The 19,741-nt window shown below is 33.2% G+C and overlaps 1 protein-coding gene across 1 annotated transcript; it reads left to right on the forward strand.

Annotated features, from left to right (window-relative positions):
* The first annotated feature begins 314 nt into the window (after window positions 1-314).
* LOC110459323 (uncharacterized threonine-rich GPI-anchored glycoprotein PJ4664.02-like) lies at window positions 315-18,130 on the forward strand. Its single transcript, XM_021511523.1, has 10 exons — window positions 315-364; window positions 5,237-5,330; window positions 5,973-8,615; window positions 9,021-9,136; window positions 9,686-9,744; window positions 10,455-10,648; window positions 11,243-11,411; window positions 12,351-12,542; window positions 13,769-13,901; window positions 14,731-18,130. The coding sequence occupies exons 1-10, from the start codon at window positions 359-361 to the stop codon at window positions 14,734-14,736; spliced, it is 3,612 nt and encodes a 1,203-aa protein (XP_021367198.1). The 5' UTR covers window positions 315-358; the 3' UTR covers window positions 14,737-18,130.
* The last annotated feature ends 1,611 nt before the right edge of the window (window positions 18,131-19,741 follow it).

Raw genomic sequence — 19,741 nt, forward strand, 5'->3', positions numbered from 1 at the left:
GACACTGACCTGGTCAGAGGGTGTCAATGTTACCTTGGTCATTATCAGTTTCAAGATGACTGGCCTTTCATCCGGTAGAACTTCACTTAAGTAAACAAAAGATTATTGCAGATTTTTGATACCATATCTTTTGTCTTTTTTCATTGCGAATGTATCGTGTTGATCCATTGATAAAGTAATACTGATCAGGTACGGTATTTCTCAATCTGCATACCTGAAAACCGCACCCAAAATAATCTCCTGGTAATGCCTAGGTAAAGCCCAGGTACGGGTTCTCAAGCTAGATGAACTCATACCACTCCACATTACCTCATGTTACACTCTAAAGTCTGGATAAGGACACATCTGGGAGGGCGACATGAAGGTAAGACTTGTGTCTAACTTTGAATTTCTGTTTGCAGTAATGTTATTATATCTTCTATTTCGTATTTCTGTGTTTTTAATATTTGATGATTGATATATAGCCAGTAAATGATAAGGTCTTACATAATGTGTTGTGAAAGTGTTGTAGTTGTCACTATATGTCTGTTTTCATTGTTTTGTATATACCTTAGTAGAATAACAAAGTACGAGGTAGTTATGGGTCACCAAATAAATTGTGGCCAGTATTAAATATGAGAAAGTATGTCTTCATAAGTTCCTAGTTGTATAAACCATTACTAATTACACGATAAACATCACCTGTAATAGGGTCTGTTTGGTTATAGTTTACATTGTGGCAATTATTTTGATTAAAGGAATATTGTTCATAAGATTCAATGTGTATAGATCCTCAACATAAACATATAGACTTTGTAAGTAATGTCATATAGACCAGTTATTCCATGTGTAATGTTTTCCGTGTATTTATTGTTAAGTTATAATGTATGTAATGTGTAATATATATAAAACATTATTGGACTAATCGACTTAACATATACGTTATCTTCAATTGTCCATTAAAACACATGATTCTCTGTTCTAACTATTGGCACAAATACTAATGTAAGAATGTTTTATATATTTCATGTAAAACAAAAAAATTAACTAGCGTTATCAACAAAACGATAATATTTATAAATATAAACATGTATCAACTATAGTCAGTGTATAGATTCATACATTTCTAGTATAAACTTTGTGTGGTAATCGAGGGTGAGTGTTTCCTAGTTTTATGAGGGTTTTTAATACTGTCTCTTGCCTAAAACAAAAACTAAAATTCTAAGTATTTATTGTTTCCTCTGTTGTAAGCTGTGCTTTATGTCAACATACCTCCCCTAACTTTCTGTCACATGACCTGCAGTGTTCAGACGAAAGTAAATATTTATTTTGAGATTATTAGCTAAATAAATAAATTGATCGGATCATTAGGAGTTCATCCAATGTCGCTCATAAATCTTTCTATGTATCATCTCCCCAACTACAATTTCCTACCAAACAAAAACTAATCCATAAACTGTATCTATAAGGGAAAATGATAATCTCGATTTAACATAGTCAACATAATAACCTGAACTGCATTAAAAACTGCAAAAACCGATATACAAACTTAGCAAACCATGATATATTTTACTATGTGTGAAATATTTATGTGATTATCTAATCTGATATTTTCATGATTATATAATTACGATCAAAGGAAACACTTTCATAAACTAAGTTCGTATCATGTTACAGATTATTTTAATAGCTTTTCCATATTTATGATTATTTGAAGAACACTACACGGGCTATTTTTGTGTATAAACTACAACTGAATTCCACACTTACATTCATTACTTCACTGAAGTATTAGGTTTCTGTACACAACTCAATAACGTAAATCGTTATCAGTGTCTTATCAGTGGTAAAGTGTAGTGACGAAGTCCCATATCAGATCAGTCATGTTTACTGTGTAGAAAATCGATAAAATTTGTGTCATGTTTTGCAGAATGTCATTAGTCAATCTTTGTTTTTAACGGACAACATAAGAGGAGTCTAAACGTTGGTTATAGTGTTCGGAGGGGGGCTACTCTATGAACGTTCAGAAAAAAACCTTTAGTTTTAAAATATATGACAAAAATTAGGAAATATGTTTGTTTCTGGATATGGATGGTTCCTCTAATCAATAGTTTTTTTAAGTGTTTTGTTTGCTATTAATTGAGTGTTTTATAATATCGTTTCTAAGATATTTATATATATCTTATTCATTATGTCTAGTAAAAATATAAAATCATTTCCATGATAGTATTAATTTTGAGGGGTCTGTACATGGAGGAAATCATCAGAGTATGGCTTTTGGTTAGCTTTGCTTTCTTTCTTAGATATATATATATACCATTGTAAGTACTTTTCTGTTACTCGTCACCTACTCATCTGACTGCAACTGGCAGTATTTCAATTACAATAATTTCTTTTCGATAACAAATAACAAGATTTTTATAGTTATATGGTCGCCATCAGAATCATTCGGGGAAGTATGTTATTCGAACCGTTTTATTATGCTCATTAGAGTGCCTTGTGGTTTAGTTGTTACTTCCCGGGTTCTCGATGTGAGAGCTTGACATAACTTTGATCGACTTAAGATTAGCATGACGGGTGTCTTCGATGAGGAAGAGGATGCTTATTCTTCCTGAACACCTGGTCTTATTCTCCTTTTACTTTTTCAAGGGTCTCCATGTAAATATTTCCTTTGTCCATATTTTGCGATGATTTTATCGATTTTGAGTTTGAATTATGGTTTTGTTGACACTTCATGTCATGTGGTTTCCGTTCATTTTTTCAATACACCTAATATTTGACAGTTAACAATATATCCCAGTTGAACAGGACTATCTTTAGTTATTCGTATACTCAAGTGTGTTGCCATCTAAATATTGACTTCGGATATGGACCGAGTTTTATCGTATTTACATGCTATCTTTGTTCATGCGTTTGTGAATGACATTCCTCTGATAACGAAAACACTGTCGGTTTATTCTGATGTAATGAATGAATCTATCTAATTTCCTATTTATTCATACTGACCACACAAAATATACTATTCTAGTGTAAACCCATGTAGTTTGTCCTTATATCTTGGGTAGATGTTAATCAATGCATTACGTATCAAGGGTTTACAATTAGAGATGCTTCAATCTACACTATAGAAAATTCGAGGTTATCTTAACCTTGTTCCCATCCGTGAAGATTAATAAACATTTCTCCACAACGTGCCAGACATATACAAGACTACTGGTAATCTCATATAACAAATTCTAATTGCACGGATTTTAGCAAATCCATTTAGTTATCTTCGGCGGTTACTAATTGTTGACGTGACGTCATGTACTTGGTGTGACTGGGGAATCCCCTGCTATTTCCTCCTGGGTAAGAAAGAAACAGCCTTCCCTGACCGTATGTTTAGATGTCTGTACCTAAATTGCAGGTGGGGATTCAGTGTCTTATATCATATTAGATTTATTCTCTGTGTAGAAGAGATGTTTTGTCTTTTTATACGACTACATATCGGTTTTTAGTACGACTACATTGTTTATGGCAAAAGGTTTCAAAAATAATTTTAAAAGGGTGGTCCAACACAAGGAATGGTTAAGACTCTGCAGTTAACCTATGATTAGACGAAATGGCTGTTAACTTAGAATAGAAGTAACCGCATTCATAGTTTGATTACCCAGTATAACTTTAAATCGATACAATTAGTGTGTGTTATTAAGTCTAAATAATTTACATAAAAGTAAGCTCATTCTAACCGTAGTAGAACATTCAGTTGACCCTTGATTGGAAAAAAGAAATAAACTTTATTCTTGACCTGGTGAATACACGTGGGAGTGGCCTCATCCAGGGATTCATATAGTTACCCACTTTAATATCAAAAGGTCAAACTATGTCTAGAGTAATATTCACCGACTAAGTATGGGAGTGACCTGGGGTCTATAAGACCTACCCTGTCATCTGATAACGGTCCAGGTATAACGGGGTGCCCCTTACCAGAGGTGTCACCTGTACTACGCATGGGGTGACCGGTATGTTTGTTTAAAGGGGAAACATCCCCAGTCCATCGATCATCTAAACAAACATTGAACTCACCTCTACATATTTGTTTTAAAATACCATTGTCTCCAGTTAACTGCAAGTACAAGTTTATAATTTACAGTATATTCATGTCATTTTTTTTTCTTTCTTCTTTTCATAATTGAAATAACGCATAGATTAAAAAATGGTATGAGTATTTAAATTCAATGAAAGTCGCTAACACAATACTATAGAAACTTAATCATGAACATAACAAACAAAATGTGAACTTGACTTATTGCTTTGGTTGTTTTAAAAAACTAGTTTCCAGTTGTAGGATATAATTGTCCTACTATCACGCTTAAATAACGTGATATTCCGTACTAAACTAGCTTTGTGCTTACGGGACATCTAGAAAATGTGAACTTGACTTATTGCTTTCGTTGTTTTAAAAAACTAGTTTCCAGTTGTAGGATATAATTGTCCTTCTATCACGCTTAAATAACGTTTTACAGATTTTCGCGAGTTATGTTTTATTCGTTTGGCGATACAATTGCGAAAACAACGCAAACATTTCAGTGGATAAGAAAAATACTAAGCTCTTAATAGGAACATATGTGTAAAAGGCCAACAACCAGACGTCGAAATCTTTTTTTGAACGGTTACGACATATACCATCACCATCACACTTAAATAACCTGATATTCGGTACTGAACTAGCTTTGTGCTTACGGGACATCTGAAAAAAAATAAGGGATATTTAGTTGTAATGTGAAGAATTGCAACACGCTCTATATTTCATGTAGAAACACAATGTAGTCTTTGATTCTCGATTTACGAATTCAAAGTCCTTAGATTTGAACAGAGGTCTTAATAAATATTTGTATTTTTAATGTTTCTGTTCTTCGTATAAAAATGAATAAACATACTTGTTGTAGCACACAGTTTAACCTCTTGACCTTTGTCATATGCTCTAACAAAAGCCTATCAATAACGAAATGTCACCCTTTCTCAAGGGAAATATGTGAAATTTTCAATATAGCAGAGGTGGTTTCACTACAGTAATGGAATGAATATGGAATGTGGTTTTGGTTTCACAATAAAAAGGCGGCAGGTCATTGTAACATCCACTAAAACTGCCCGACCAGAAAAGATTTTGGAAATGGCTCAGCAAATAAATCGCAAAATCAAAGAAAATATAAAGTAGGTATAAACAAGTTGCGTTGTCAGAAATGTTTAACTTCAGTTTTTGTTTCTTTTATTTCAGTTACAGCACTACACAATGCTGAGAAATGTATTGTTCGCTCTGGTCATTGTAGCACATGTGTGCTCGCAATGTAATGCAATGACTATTGATCCAGGTAGGAATTTTATATTTTTTCGTTAGATTTTGTTAGATTTGAAATAATAGTTATTGCAATAGAATATATTTGTCATCATTATGGATATTTCAGAACGTTTTCGGTGTATTGAAATATAGAATTTTGGCAAATTAAAAAGTACTTATGTTTTGCTTTTGTGTAATAAAACTGTTGTATTTAAAATTATTTATTTTCGACATAGTTCATGATAACAGACATTCAATGATGACAAATTTACTTGTGTACGTGCACCAACTCCGTTAGATATAATGGCTACACAGGGTTTACCAAATATGTTTAATTGAAGTATGATTGATGAGAATTGTTTTGGTCAATCCCATTGGATGTTGAATGGAGTTGTTGGTTTTGAAAGAAAAAATGAAATTAAGTCTGTTAACTAATATCAATTTTGTTTCAAGGACACCTCGCTTGATCACATAATTAAATCGACAGAAGCAAAGTTCAATCTTTGAATGTTATAACAGTAGTGTCCACTCCGTGTAACTTTCTGCGTAAGAAATGTTCCTGAGATAAACATAACAGATGTGTTAGATATAGAAAAAATACAAAAGTATTGTCACCTTTAAAATAGGGAAATGAATGAAACAATAACAGTATTGAAACGTATCTTATTTGTTGCAGCCTTCGCGATGTGTTACACTCTGTGTCCAACCACGACTACTTCGACCACAACCACTACTACAACAACCCCTGCATCAACTACCACAACCACTACTACAACTCCTTCACCGCCTACCACAACCACTACTACATCTCCAGAACGAACTACTACAATCACTACTACAACAACTCCTGCATCAAATACCACAAGCAATACTACAACTCATGCACCGCCTACCACAACCATTACTACAACAACCCCTGCATCAAATACCACAAGCAATACTACAGCTCCTGCACCGCCTACCACAACCACTACTACATCTCCAGAACGAACTACTACAACCACTACTACAACAACTCCTGCGCCGCCTACCACAACCACTAATACAAAAAACACTGCGCCATCTACCACAACCATTTCAACAACTCAAGCGAAAAATTCCACATCAATTCGAACAACTCCAGTGCCAACTACAACACCTACTAAGGCAACTCCGTTGCCAATGACTAAAATAACTTCAACAACTCCAACGCCATCTACAATTACCACAAAAACTAAATTGGCGCCAAATGCTACAAATGATACAACTCACATTCCAACTGTCACCAAAGCCGCAACTCCTGCGTCATCTACCTCAAATAATACGAAAACGTTAGCACCTGCTACCCAAACCACCAAACCTCCAACTACGGCTACTATGACAATTCATTCAAACTCTACAACTCAATTTGCAACAGCTTTCGGACCCCCTCCAACTACAGCAACACCAAGTACCACAGCAAACGCGGTTTCAGATAAAACGACAAAAAACTCATCAGTTACTTCAACAAAGATTACAGCGATATCAAAAACTACAGTTAACTCGAAGACGGCGTCGTCTCCCCCGCATTTTACCACAACAAAGTCGAATATAACTATAACTCCTGTAAATAATGCTACTAAGAGTAATAACAAAAGCACTGGCATATCCAACCATTCGACAAAATCATCTCGAGGGCAATCAACAACTTCGGCTGCCAACAATTCAGTTGTAACATCTTTTCTATCTCCTGAGCTAACAACTATACCACTTACTACTACAAAAAATAAAGCAAACATAATTATGACGTCATCAACTGATAGACCCTTGTCTACAACAATCGATTCTCATACGACAGAAGTAAATACATCAACACCTGCTCCCTTGTCCGAAACTACAGAAAAGGCAACAACACAAAAACAGACAAATAATACATCAAAGATTACAATAGCATATTCTACAAATACGACACTGACAACAGTGGCTGCAACATCTGTTAAACCAGTTACGACAACCACAGACACTACGACTACGACAAATGCAACACAAATAGAGCCAAAAACAACATCAAAAGGTTTCTCAAATACAGCAACAAATACCCATTTGAGTACACCGGGGAATTCTCAACCACAAGGACCAACTAACAATGCACCAAATATAACGGCAGGTACATCAACAACACAAAAGGAAACAACAGAAAGTGTATCAACAACAACTTCGACCCCGGTAATGTCAACGGCTGATACAGCGATAACAACGGCTTATAAAACGTCAAGTGAATCAGACGGAGGAATGTTAACAACGAAAGTTACTGCTGGATCAGCTACAACAAAAGTTACGACTACAATTAATACCCCAGCAACTCATACAAAAGTTACATCAATAGGGCCAGTATCAACAACGACAGAAACAAGTGAAACAACATTATCGCAGGTGACGTCATCTACTGCAAATCTAGTTATAAATAGAACAGACAACTTAGAAACTACCACTACCGAAGTTACTAGCCTAACCCCGACAACTGTCGGTGCAATTTCATCGACACCAGCTACGTCCACAAATCAAACCACATCATCAAACACAGCAACATCTTTTACAGATGCATCAAAGACTATGCCGACACAAATACCAGCAACGGGTACAACGGTCTCGAAAACAACCCTAACAACTTCAATAACGACAACAAAAGGAAACGTCTCTACAACGTTATTAAATAGCCCAACACCAGACGTAAAATCCACCACCACAGCTACAAGCGACTCTGTGCCCTCCACTACAACTCTTAAAAGCAACACAAAGATTCCAGCAACATCTGCTCCGTCAATTACAGGTTCACCAACAAGTACTAGGGACACTTCGAATAATACAATGTTTACATCGACGACTACAATTCCCAATCGGACTGAAATTATTTCTACCACGAATAAAACAACACCAACTACAACAAAAACAAGTCCAATACATTCAAATACAACACAAACAACAACAACTATAGCCTCAACAACTGCTAATACGACCACAATAGTTCTACTGAAGACTACGGCTAACCCAAATATAACCTCAACTAAACGATCAACGACTGCAGCTTCTTCCAATACATCATTACAGACTATAACGACAACTGTTACAACTCCAACAACTCGAATTCCAACTACAACAACTCCAATTACAACCACAGTTCCAACTATTACCACAACTCCAACAACAACAACAAAAATAGACTGCGTAGCAGTTTGTCGTGCCTTGGGTAGAACACCTATTTATACTTCAGCATCGCCTTTGTCGTCATCGTCTACTGTCTCAACATCGACTCCTGCCTTGGTATCACACTCACCGTATGACAATGTGGAACCACAATGGGGTAAGTATGATACAGTATAAACGCAACTGTTCAACCTGATCGAGTATACATAGATACAATTTAAAAAATGTATCTGAAAATGATATCAAATTTGTTTGACAAAAATAACAAAATATAAAGTAGTTGTTTTGCAAATTGATCATACTCCTGTGAAATTTAGACATCCAAAAGTATACATTTGAGAAAAAAGCAGAAAGTGTAATCCTTAAATCAACGACATCGCACATCATTATCGGTCCCGTTTGTATTTACTTTCGAGAACTTCCAGTTTATTAGGTTTTTTCGACAAAATTTGCATCCCTCTCCTGAAACATATCAAAACAATAGACACCATGAAATAATTGATATTGGAAAAATGATATACATGGATATTGTTATTACATTCGGCTTTTTCTTCATTTCCAGCAATAGCTTTTTTCCCGTTACATTTCACCATTTCCTTCAACATCCCTTGGACGTCAAGTTATGACGTCAACACGTCAAACATGTATATCAACCTCTCGAATAAAATAACTGTGTTTGTAAGTAAACATCAATTTATCATTTGAATATTTATACTTTGTTGATATGTAGGTAGAAGATTTCTACATTACCACTAAGAACAAAAGTTTCAGTACATAATTTAATTGCCAAACTCAATGATAGTTAAAGGCTATGTGAAAAGTAAGAAATTGACAGTTTTCTTCTTAAGTTTGAAAAATGTGACAAGCTTTTAGAATGTTGCAACTTTTTATTTCTTTATTAATATTTGTGACCTATATTTTTTATTTTTTTTATTTTTTTTGTAATTGGATAGGTCGCTTGTATTATTATGTGGAATTTTTTTTGTAAATATTTGAATTAAAAAGTCAGTACATACACCTCGTTTAACCATAATGAGGCTTTTTTTATAGAGATTTCCATTTCTGATCGCCGCCTATAGTTTGGAGCATTCCTTCCTTGTTACTTAATTTCTCACATTATGGAGATTTTTTCCCGGATGTATGATAAGGTACTTATTTTGTAACACGTGATGCTGTTTTATACCATGATTGAGCCTCACATATATTACTTTTCTTTTTCTTTTTCAGTTAGAAAGTCATTACATTTCCATCCCTGGCCTCAGGAGTGCAGCAGTCATTGATTTGAGGTAAATTAAGAATCAATAATAAGTTAAATTATTTTATAAACCCACTTATTAACCGTAGAACTATTCAAACTATAAACACAAAGTTCTGTCATAATCAACGTGTTATACTTTTATTTATATCATTGTACATACACGTTTGTTCGGTTGTTGTTTTGACAAATATAACGAATTGGATTAAATGGCTTAAGTACTAAAATTCTTTATTTGACATAGCGTAAAGTCCCAAAGTCGAGTGTAAAAATTGTGCCTGTAATTTTTTCACATCTTTAAAGAAGTAAACAATGCACATTTCCCCCTCAGTCAAAGTTTGACAAAGAAAAGAGTCGGTCGTCAAATGTTCCCACGGCGGTTGTTTGTGCTAAAGCAAATTGTTTCTACCTACCTGTCTTTTAGATTGATGAATCTTTTTGAGTAAAAACAGGTTCAAAAGTTTCTTTCAAGTAAAGAAAGATGCATATGTTGCAAAATTGAATTAATGATCTCATTATCATTATTTAATAAACAAAAAGCATCCCTGAAAAACACAAGGGAAATAATTCTGTTATTTAAACATCATGCAGGCTGACATCGATTGTATCATTAGTAAACAAATCTTTATTAAATTAAACAAACTTTGATTAATATCTTATTTATACTCACCTGACAAAATCCCTTTGTAATATGTTTTAATAAATATTAATGAAATGTTTAATATTGCTGTATGTCGACAGTCGGGGGAGTGTAGTATGCACATACTCGTTAAGTGTATCAGCCTCGCTCTATCTAACCAGCGACGCTTACAACGCCACGATGGCAAACATCAACAAAACAACAGAAAAATTCGAATTAATGCCGTCTGCAGCAAACATTGGGGCGCTTAGTATTGACTATATCAAAAACCACAGACAAATGGAATATGCACAAGGTTGGTAAATTTAATCATGCATGCACAACTAAACTGGGAATATGGAAAATCTGCTTCCGATAAAAAATGTTTAAATAACGATTGTGTCATTTTTGATGAAAGAAATCAGAACTTATCCTTTGAAATACAAAAATTAATTTCGAAATTCCATTTTCTTCATCAGAATGTAATTGAAACGATAAAATATATATATTGCAACTATTTTATAAATCAAATTCAACGCCAGAAGAAATATACTGTAAATGTGGATTTTTTCACGTGTGGAATGTTCGCGATATGACCCTTTAAAATGATCGCGGCGTGCCAATTTTTGGTTTGGGTAATAGTTCTGAAATCTATTTATTATATATATATATATCTTTTTCTATATAATCTATCAATAAATATCTGCTTGCGAATATTTTTGCGCTAATTCACTCGACGCGTAAAACGCGAACACCACGAAAATTAACACTTTTACAGTCATGCTAGGTAAAATGTATTAGATTATTTTGTTATATCATACATTGTTTTACGTTTTATACAATAAGGTATATTGATTCAAACTACTGGTATAACTAATTTCTCAAAAAAGTGTTAAATTTTATATTCCAGCCCTAAATGATTCTCAGTCTCCTTGCAATGCCACATACATATGTCCCATAGGGTACACGTGCCTTTACACGTCCGGAGAGACCACATGTGAACACATGTGTAGAACGCATAACCCCTGTCATAATGGAGGCACGTGTTATGTTAATGAACAGAACAAAGTTGGATGCAAGTAAGATTTTACCTTAAGTTATGTGAGATATTATATCATTTTATCAGATAGTATATCATTTTATCAGATACTTATCTCATTTCGTAAAGCCTTAATTATATATTTAAGTTTTGAAAATGATTGCAAAACTTTTTATCACGAGTTATATAAAACAAGTTATACTCTAATTAAGTTAAGTGTACAGTCAAACCTGCCAAAGTTATAACCTGTGGTTAGCAATTTTGGAAAGAGTTACACAGTTGATTGTACCTTTTTCATAAAAACATATTATTAAGTAATATTGACGATCAATAATACATTCAACGGCCACCCGTAGGTGAGCCATTTACGGCATTTCGTCGTTTGGAGTTATATATTTATAGATTTTGCTGAACGGAGGAAACAGCAGGAGGCAATTATAACATATGCCAAACTTGATGTTTGTAGTTATTTAGTATATGTTGACTTATGTCAAACCCTAAGTGAGTCATCAGATGAATAAGGAAACGAGGAAGAAAAATGCAGTTTTCCGAAAAATTATTTCAGTACACCATACACCTAAAGTCATATGACGGTTTTCAGATCCATGGATGTAGATCCAAACTATATTGAGGATTTTCTTTTCTAGTGTTACATGTACTTTTCAAAGTGGCTCATTCGAGGAAAGCATACACCTACCTCGACTACCAGGATAATGGCGCTTATAATTTCATAAATATGACCACAGCGTCATGACAAATCAAATTAAATTTGTGTGTAGTGACGATACTGTAAATTACGTCACGGATATTAACCCCATCTCCATCCTCGTTTGAAAGGTTTTCATACAGCACTTCATAATAACAAAATAATAATATTGTTCAAGAAATCACCTTATTCCATAAATAAATATAAAGGTAATTATATATATTTTCATTGAATTTATATCATAGATCTATAAACTTTATATTTCAATTTCAGATGTAAACCCGATTCAGATTTGGTGTATTTTGGAGATTACTGTGAGAGTTCAGACGAACGATTGGCATTAGAATCTAAGTACATTATTGTGATAGCTTGTGTTTCGGCCGCTGTGTTCGTCATTCTTTTGGTGTTCATCAGCTGTATATGTATTCGAAAAAGACCTTTCGACCGAGGAGAATATAGTTTCCAGTAAGTACAAACAGTCATTAGTAACAACTATGACTGGTGGTTTTTTTTATTAGTAACAACTATTAATATTTGCTGTTAAAAAATATTATTGGTATTTTATGTTGCCTGTATTTTTTGTTAGAAACAGCTGTTACTGATATTTTTTGTTAGAAACAACTATTACTGGTATTTTCTGTTAGTAACAACTATTACTGGAAATGTTCGTTAGAAACAACTGTTTTTGGTATTTTCTTTAGTAACAACTATAACTGGTAAACTTTCTGTTAGTAACAACTATTACTGGTCTTTTCTATAAATAACAACCCCTACTGGTAATTTCTATTAGTAACAACCATTACTGGTACATGTTTTATTTGCATGTAACAACTATTACTGGTATTGTCTACATGTAACAACTATTACTTGCGATTTTTGATAGTAACAATTCTTACTGGTAATTTCTGAAAGTAACAACTATTATTGGCGATTTTTGATAGTAACTATTATTGGTAATTTCAGTTAGTAACAATTCTTACTGGTAATTTCTGATAGTAACAACTATTATTGGCGATTTTTGATAGTAACAACTATCATTGGTAATTTCTAATAGTAACAACTATTATTGGTAATTTCTGTTAGTCACAACTATTACTGTAATTTTCTTTTCGTAATAACTGTTACTAATTATTTCTGATGTTGACAACTATAACTGGTATTTTCTATTAGTAACAAGTATTACTGTATTGTTCTTTTAGTAAGAACTATTACTTATAATTTCTTGTTCAAAGAACTTTTTTGTTTAATCTGTTTTGATTTACAGAGAAAAAAATAAAAAGTCCTAGTTATCTTTTATTGTAACATAACGAAACCTGGACGGCTTTAGACAAAATTTGTTCGTGCTACAATGGATTAAGAACATTTTGAACGAAAATTAAAAGTAAACTTGTTTTCATTTACCTTAAAAAAAGGAGATATTGGTTTGTTAAATTAATGACCATCAGCGAATGTCTGTCATATTCATTTATCGCTCAATTTTCTATGATAATACCCCTTCTTTAAATTGACCATATTTTAGTTGTAAAGGATTCTTTAAACATTTGATAGCGTAATTCACTTCAAATATGAGCAGGTCTTATGACTTTCAACAGAATATCCAGCGAAATTATTTTTTAACACCAGCGTTAACGTTTTGAATGACGCAAATGCATCAACGGAAGGTAATACGTATCCTGATATTATAATTACAGGGAGTTTAATGACGCTTATTATTACCGCTCTACTAAGGAAGACGTTGACACTATACACAAATTATACGCTGTAGATAACGAGGCTTATGAACACTCCTCCCTCGACAACGAAAACAGTTTTAAAGAAGCACAGGTAAGCCTTATACCTATTATCAGGTTTTTATCCTCAGTAATTTCTGTAATTGAGTCTCTTTTTTGGGAGTTGTTGTTTTCGTGTAATATGCATTTGGTTAGACCAGAAGGACTCTTAATATGCATCTGGTGTCCTTGTATGTTGACGTTGTGATATAGTGTGTCCTTGTATGTTGACGTTGTGATATATTGTGTCCTTGTATGCTGACGTTGTGATATATTGTGTCCTTGTATGCTGACGTTGTGATGTATTTTTTTTCTAGTATGTTGACGTTGTGACATATGTTATCCTTGTATGTTGACGTTGTGATATATTGTGTCCTTGTATGTTGACGTTGTGATATTTTTCGTTCCTGTGTTTTGACGTTGTGATATTTTTCGTTCTTGTGTTATGACGTTATGATGTATTTCGTTCTTGTATGTTGACGTTGTGATATTTTTTCTAGTATGTTGACGTTGTGATATATTGTGTCCTTGTATGTTGACGTCATGATATACTTTGTTCTGGTGTGTTCACGTTGTGATATATTTTGTTCTATTATGTTGACGTTGTGATATATTGTGTCCTTGTATGTTGACGTTGTGATATATTTCGTTCTTATATGTTGACGTTGTGATTTATTTTTTTCTTCGTGTATTTAAGCTTTAGCCATAACATATTTTTCATTGTGTGCTACGGTCGTACATTTTATATTGTTTTGTGTTGACCCCGTCGTATATTTGTCCCTCTGTGTTTACGCTGTTGTATATTTTGTCCTTATGCGTATTGTTTTAATTTTTTCTTATGTAACAACTTCATCGAAGTTATTTATTTTTTGTTTCATTTTTAGATCTAACATTGAAGAAAGCACAGAATCTTCAGATGTCTGTTATAAAAATAGCACTGTTCGTGGATGTGTTTCAATGGCATACGATGGACAGTTGTTACATGAACATCGAGGGTATTATATTGACACAGGAAGTGAAACTATAATAAATGTTCTGAAAAATTAATTTACTTCTACCGCCACAAATGAATGTTGAGATTTACAATGACGTGACATTATCACAGCAAAACGGAAACATCAAGAAACTGACTATCCAGCGAAGCATATGTTGCTAAGATGATCCATGGATAACGTCTTTGCTAGAACCAACTGGATACTTATGAAAAGTTAATATTTTCTCAGTGGGAGGTAGATATATCAACACCAGACATTAGCTAATTACCCACCAAGTCTGTAGCGTATATTAGAATTATTATTGATACATTTGTATTTTTTGGACCAAATATTGATAATGATTCAAATGTTATTGATAATATTTTATGAATAGACAATATATCGAGTCAACCTAACTACATGTACGCGACAGAAATACAACACATAACTTGCATAAGATTTTTAAAAATACATCATTGGTTTTGTGTACAAAAACAACTGTTTGATGGCAGTGCGTATGCCATTTTTGTGACGATGGAAGCTTGCGTATATCAGGGTACCTGTAAGTAAAAGTTTGATCAGGAAAGTATATGTCTGGTGTATAAACAGAAAATTGCTTAAAGAGCAATTTGATGTAAGAGTATCCGTACGACCATACATCCTACTGTTGTGGCGTCACTACAACGTTATATTGGAGCACTCAGGGTGTATACATTGGTGTTTGTTTGGAAAAAGTAGGGTATATTGTCAAAATGCATGATTCATCTTGAATAAAATTGGTAAGTTAAGAGCTACATTTCGCGCAATGAGCTTGCTGTCGAGGAATGTGTACCAAAGTGAAAAGATATTACAATACTGACTGATGAAAAGGGTAATAACTTTGTTCGCCTTTTTATAAAATCATAATTGGTTTATGTTTGTAAATGTTTGGACGGTGATGGAACATTCTAAAACTATCTTCAATATAAGTATTTGTGAAAAATATTAACTTTGTAAATTGACAGCATTGCATCAGTTGAGTGAGTCATGGTAAAGAGTCCAAGTACTCCTTTTGGTATCTTTAACAAAGAAGAGTTCTCCATTGTTCAGTGTTTTTCTTACTTGAACTTATTGTGTATGACAACAGAAAAATATCACATATGAATGAAATATGTATCAATTTAATTCATCCCTTTTTGACGAGAATACCTGCCTCACAGCGAAATGCTCAAGTGTAAGCTTTATCGGTCATAAAAGCTGTTATGCTTATATTTTTGTAACATTGCTGGGAATCATTATTAAATAAAATTCCCAGAAACCCAAATAAAAATTGTGTTTGTATAAAATAAAGATGCATTAGCAAGAAAAACAACTTTCCGTTGCTTGTATACAGGGGCAAATGTGTGCGTGTGTGTGCGAGAGGAGGACGATGTTCCAAGCGGTGTTAATTCAGTAACACCAAAACGGATGTTGGTGTCGTTTTGTGTCATGTGCCATTCTTCAAAGCTTTTGGTTTCGTCAAATGAACCAATATGTTCAACAACATTAGCCTATATTTCCGGAGAATGGGAGATGTAATTAATGTTCTTTTGTTATGAAAAATAAACTGTTCTCGCAATGCTGACAATATGGAACCATACTTGTTCCAGTGTCGTTGCATGCTTGTCAATTTCAATCTTTTGGCAAAGCCTCGTAGTTAAAAATAAACAATTAACATATATTTAAATTAGAAATGAATATGATAAAACACTAACACAATATCTCATTTTCTATTTAGCACCTTCATTCTCTCTTATTAAAAGAACTGTAAGGTGACATTTTCTATTTATTTCGCTATGCATACACTTTTTGATTATTCAATATTTTATCATTATATATTTTTTGTAAAGTTCAATGCATAAGATTTAATCTATTTTGCATCAAAATATTTTCAAAATACCACGAACATATTTATGACCTACTTAAATGAAGAAATGTGTCTGTTAAAGACATTTTCTAGAATGGTATCAAGCGATATTCAGTCATAAACGTATGTTTGTAAAGAAGCACATAAATATTGCAACACATGTGAAAACTTTTGTCTTTACCTTTAGAAGGTAGAGAGCTCCATCACTCTAAATTGTTGTAAACGAATGAAAATGATTAATGTAATTCGTTTTTTAACTAAACGCATTAAAGATATACGTCGTTTTGCCCCCGGATTTCTTTATTTTAACGCAAAAACCACCACGCTCTCGGTGATGGTTTTGATAATAATTAATACCTGTCTAGATCATTACTGGAACTATTTTTTAAATGTGCAAAATCTTTCAAAGCCTAAAACGTATAAATGTCGCTGTATGTATGTTAAGGAAATCATATCAATTAAGAATGCAAATAGCTTTTTTCAGGGTCAGCTTAGAGTAGAAAAATGGCGAGACTCTCAACGTTACATGTAACTAATATATTCCCATCTATGTATTGATTAGAATGTTAAGAGGAATCTAAAACGTTCGAGATGTTTTAGGTTGTAAAAGGACACTTACCTTAATCTCCTGAACATCATAATTTTTGCATACCTAACCTTCGATGATCTCTCAAACACGTTTTACAATTTTGGGTCCGACTAAACTAAACGTGAATGAACACAGAAATATAATGGATATTGTCTACGGAATGCCAAGCTTTAACCAATATGAGGAAGGTCGTGATATATCTCTCAGCATACTATTAACCTTTGTTAGTCGCCAAGGTCGTAATCGTAAGGAACAATTTCAAGGAGATGAAATTTTCCTAAACAAACTTCAGATTATTTGTTGATTGATAACAGAAGTTTCCCCACTGCTCTTAAGCTAATGTATATAGAGGTATATCAACTAATAGCGTATTTCTGATTAGCACTCCCTAGCTTTCCTACTTCCCAGACCCACCCTTCTGGAGGCCGATTATGAAAAGTTATATCAGGTAGTTCTAGAAGACTTAGGCTATTGTTGGACTTTATGCTATTCGGGAGAACTTTGGTGATTTATATAGCTGTGGTGTAAAGGTAAGATTGTTTCTTATTGATATTTTATGTTAATCATGAGTTATGTGTTTGTTACTACTATGATATTCAATAAGACAAAGCATTTAAACATATATTTGTATGTGTCCTACGTCTGATGGGTGTTATTACGTGTGGTATGGAAATAACTGCATCAACAGCATAACTATTAGGATATAGTATTTGTATGATTTATAATGGTGATATATAGTCATCAATATAAGTATATGTATCTATTGAAATATTTGCATTAGCATCATGATCTCTGTGTAAAGATATGAATTTTGTATTTTATTAAACAAAACATTTGGTAACATATTTGTATTTCTTTGTCTGATTTTGATTATCTTTAGGTACATGAAAACTTTTACTTTACTCTTTGTTATCATTATACACAAAGTATACTACTTACAGATTTAATTTGACAAACTATTAATTTCCAGTTTAAAATTAAACCTTAAATTCAAGAATTGATTCTATAATCGTATTAGATCATTGTACAGCTTTACGTGTTAATTGATCACTGCGTATTACGCTGGTTCATTTTATTGTAAAAATGTTGTGATAATACTGCCAATACATCTGTCATTTTATAAAGTACTGTATATTACAATCTTACATCAATCTAATATCACTAAAGCATGAGCCCATGACTTCCATCGCTATTTATAGCTATTCATAACGTCAACATGTAAATGACGTCACATTCGCGCAAACCAATCCCGACAGCGTTATGGCCGCAGTGTTAACTTGCGTTTTTATAATGTATTGTTAACTGTGATGTATTATCTATTGTAACACACCAGTGATACACCATTGACATTAGAAGTTTGGTAAGGCGATGGAACTATCTGAGTGAGAATTTCCGTGCGTGATTCTATTGGCTTCAATAGTAATAAAGAGCCATTGAAAGAAAATAATATAGGATAGTGATTAGGACATGTTACTGTTAATATGTTTAATTTACCGAGAATATTCATTTTCATTTCCATTTGCAGATATGACCAATTTATATTTTATTTTCTCGCGAATATTTATACGATACAAGTATCGATAATATAGCTGTTCCTTTCATGAGCTGTAATCATCATGAATAAATGATTTTAAAAATTTTGAAATTAAATTTTCACTGTCTGTAATCATCATGGATAAATAATTTCAGAAAGTACTCACGAAAATATAAGTTCCCTAAAATACAACAATGTACAGTATCTGTTATTACTGATAATGTATGCCTTTATATATTATACCTGGGTTTTTTAAATGATAAATATTGCATCGCATTACCAAGTAGTCCTAAATAATCATTGGAGACCTTACGTACAAAAAAAATTGATTAAAAAATTAAACGGATTACTACATATTTAAAATATATAGTTTTAAATGTCCATTTAAATATGGCTTGAAAATACCAAGAAATGATCCTTGGGTCTCGACCTATTTATTTCTTATCCGTGATATTCGTGCATCACTTTAAATGCAAGGCACACTTATAATCCCATATGGAACACTTATAAGTTAAATGATTTCCTGTATATTACCGCACCCGGCCGGAACAACATTTATTTTCATATCTTGCCAGGAAATCCAAGTATAAACAAGTTTATGTAGTTTAAGATAGCAATGGTCATTTCTGATCGGTTTACCTTCATAAACGTGCTGTTATCTCAATGTGACGTGACATTAGTTGATTGATACAGTAACTGTGATCAGCGGAATATCTAGCTGCCAAACAATTTCAAAAACAAATATCCCCTCCAGTAAATAATCATGTATTACAAAAGCATACTGTTGATTTTTTCTATACTGTATTGATACCATTTAGCCTGAATCTTAAGAAATATATTATATTATTTATATATAAAGAAACCGATTTGTCATGCTGACTAGGCTTAATGTGCCCTAGTCTCGGTTTCACAT

The sequence above is a fragment of the Mizuhopecten yessoensis genome, unplaced genomic scaffold (assembly GCF_002113885.1).
Source record: "Mizuhopecten yessoensis strain PY_sf001 unplaced genomic scaffold, ASM211388v2 scaffold10033, whole genome shotgun sequence".
Classification (NCBI taxonomy): domain Eukaryota; kingdom Metazoa; phylum Mollusca; class Bivalvia; order Pectinida; family Pectinidae; genus Mizuhopecten; species Mizuhopecten yessoensis.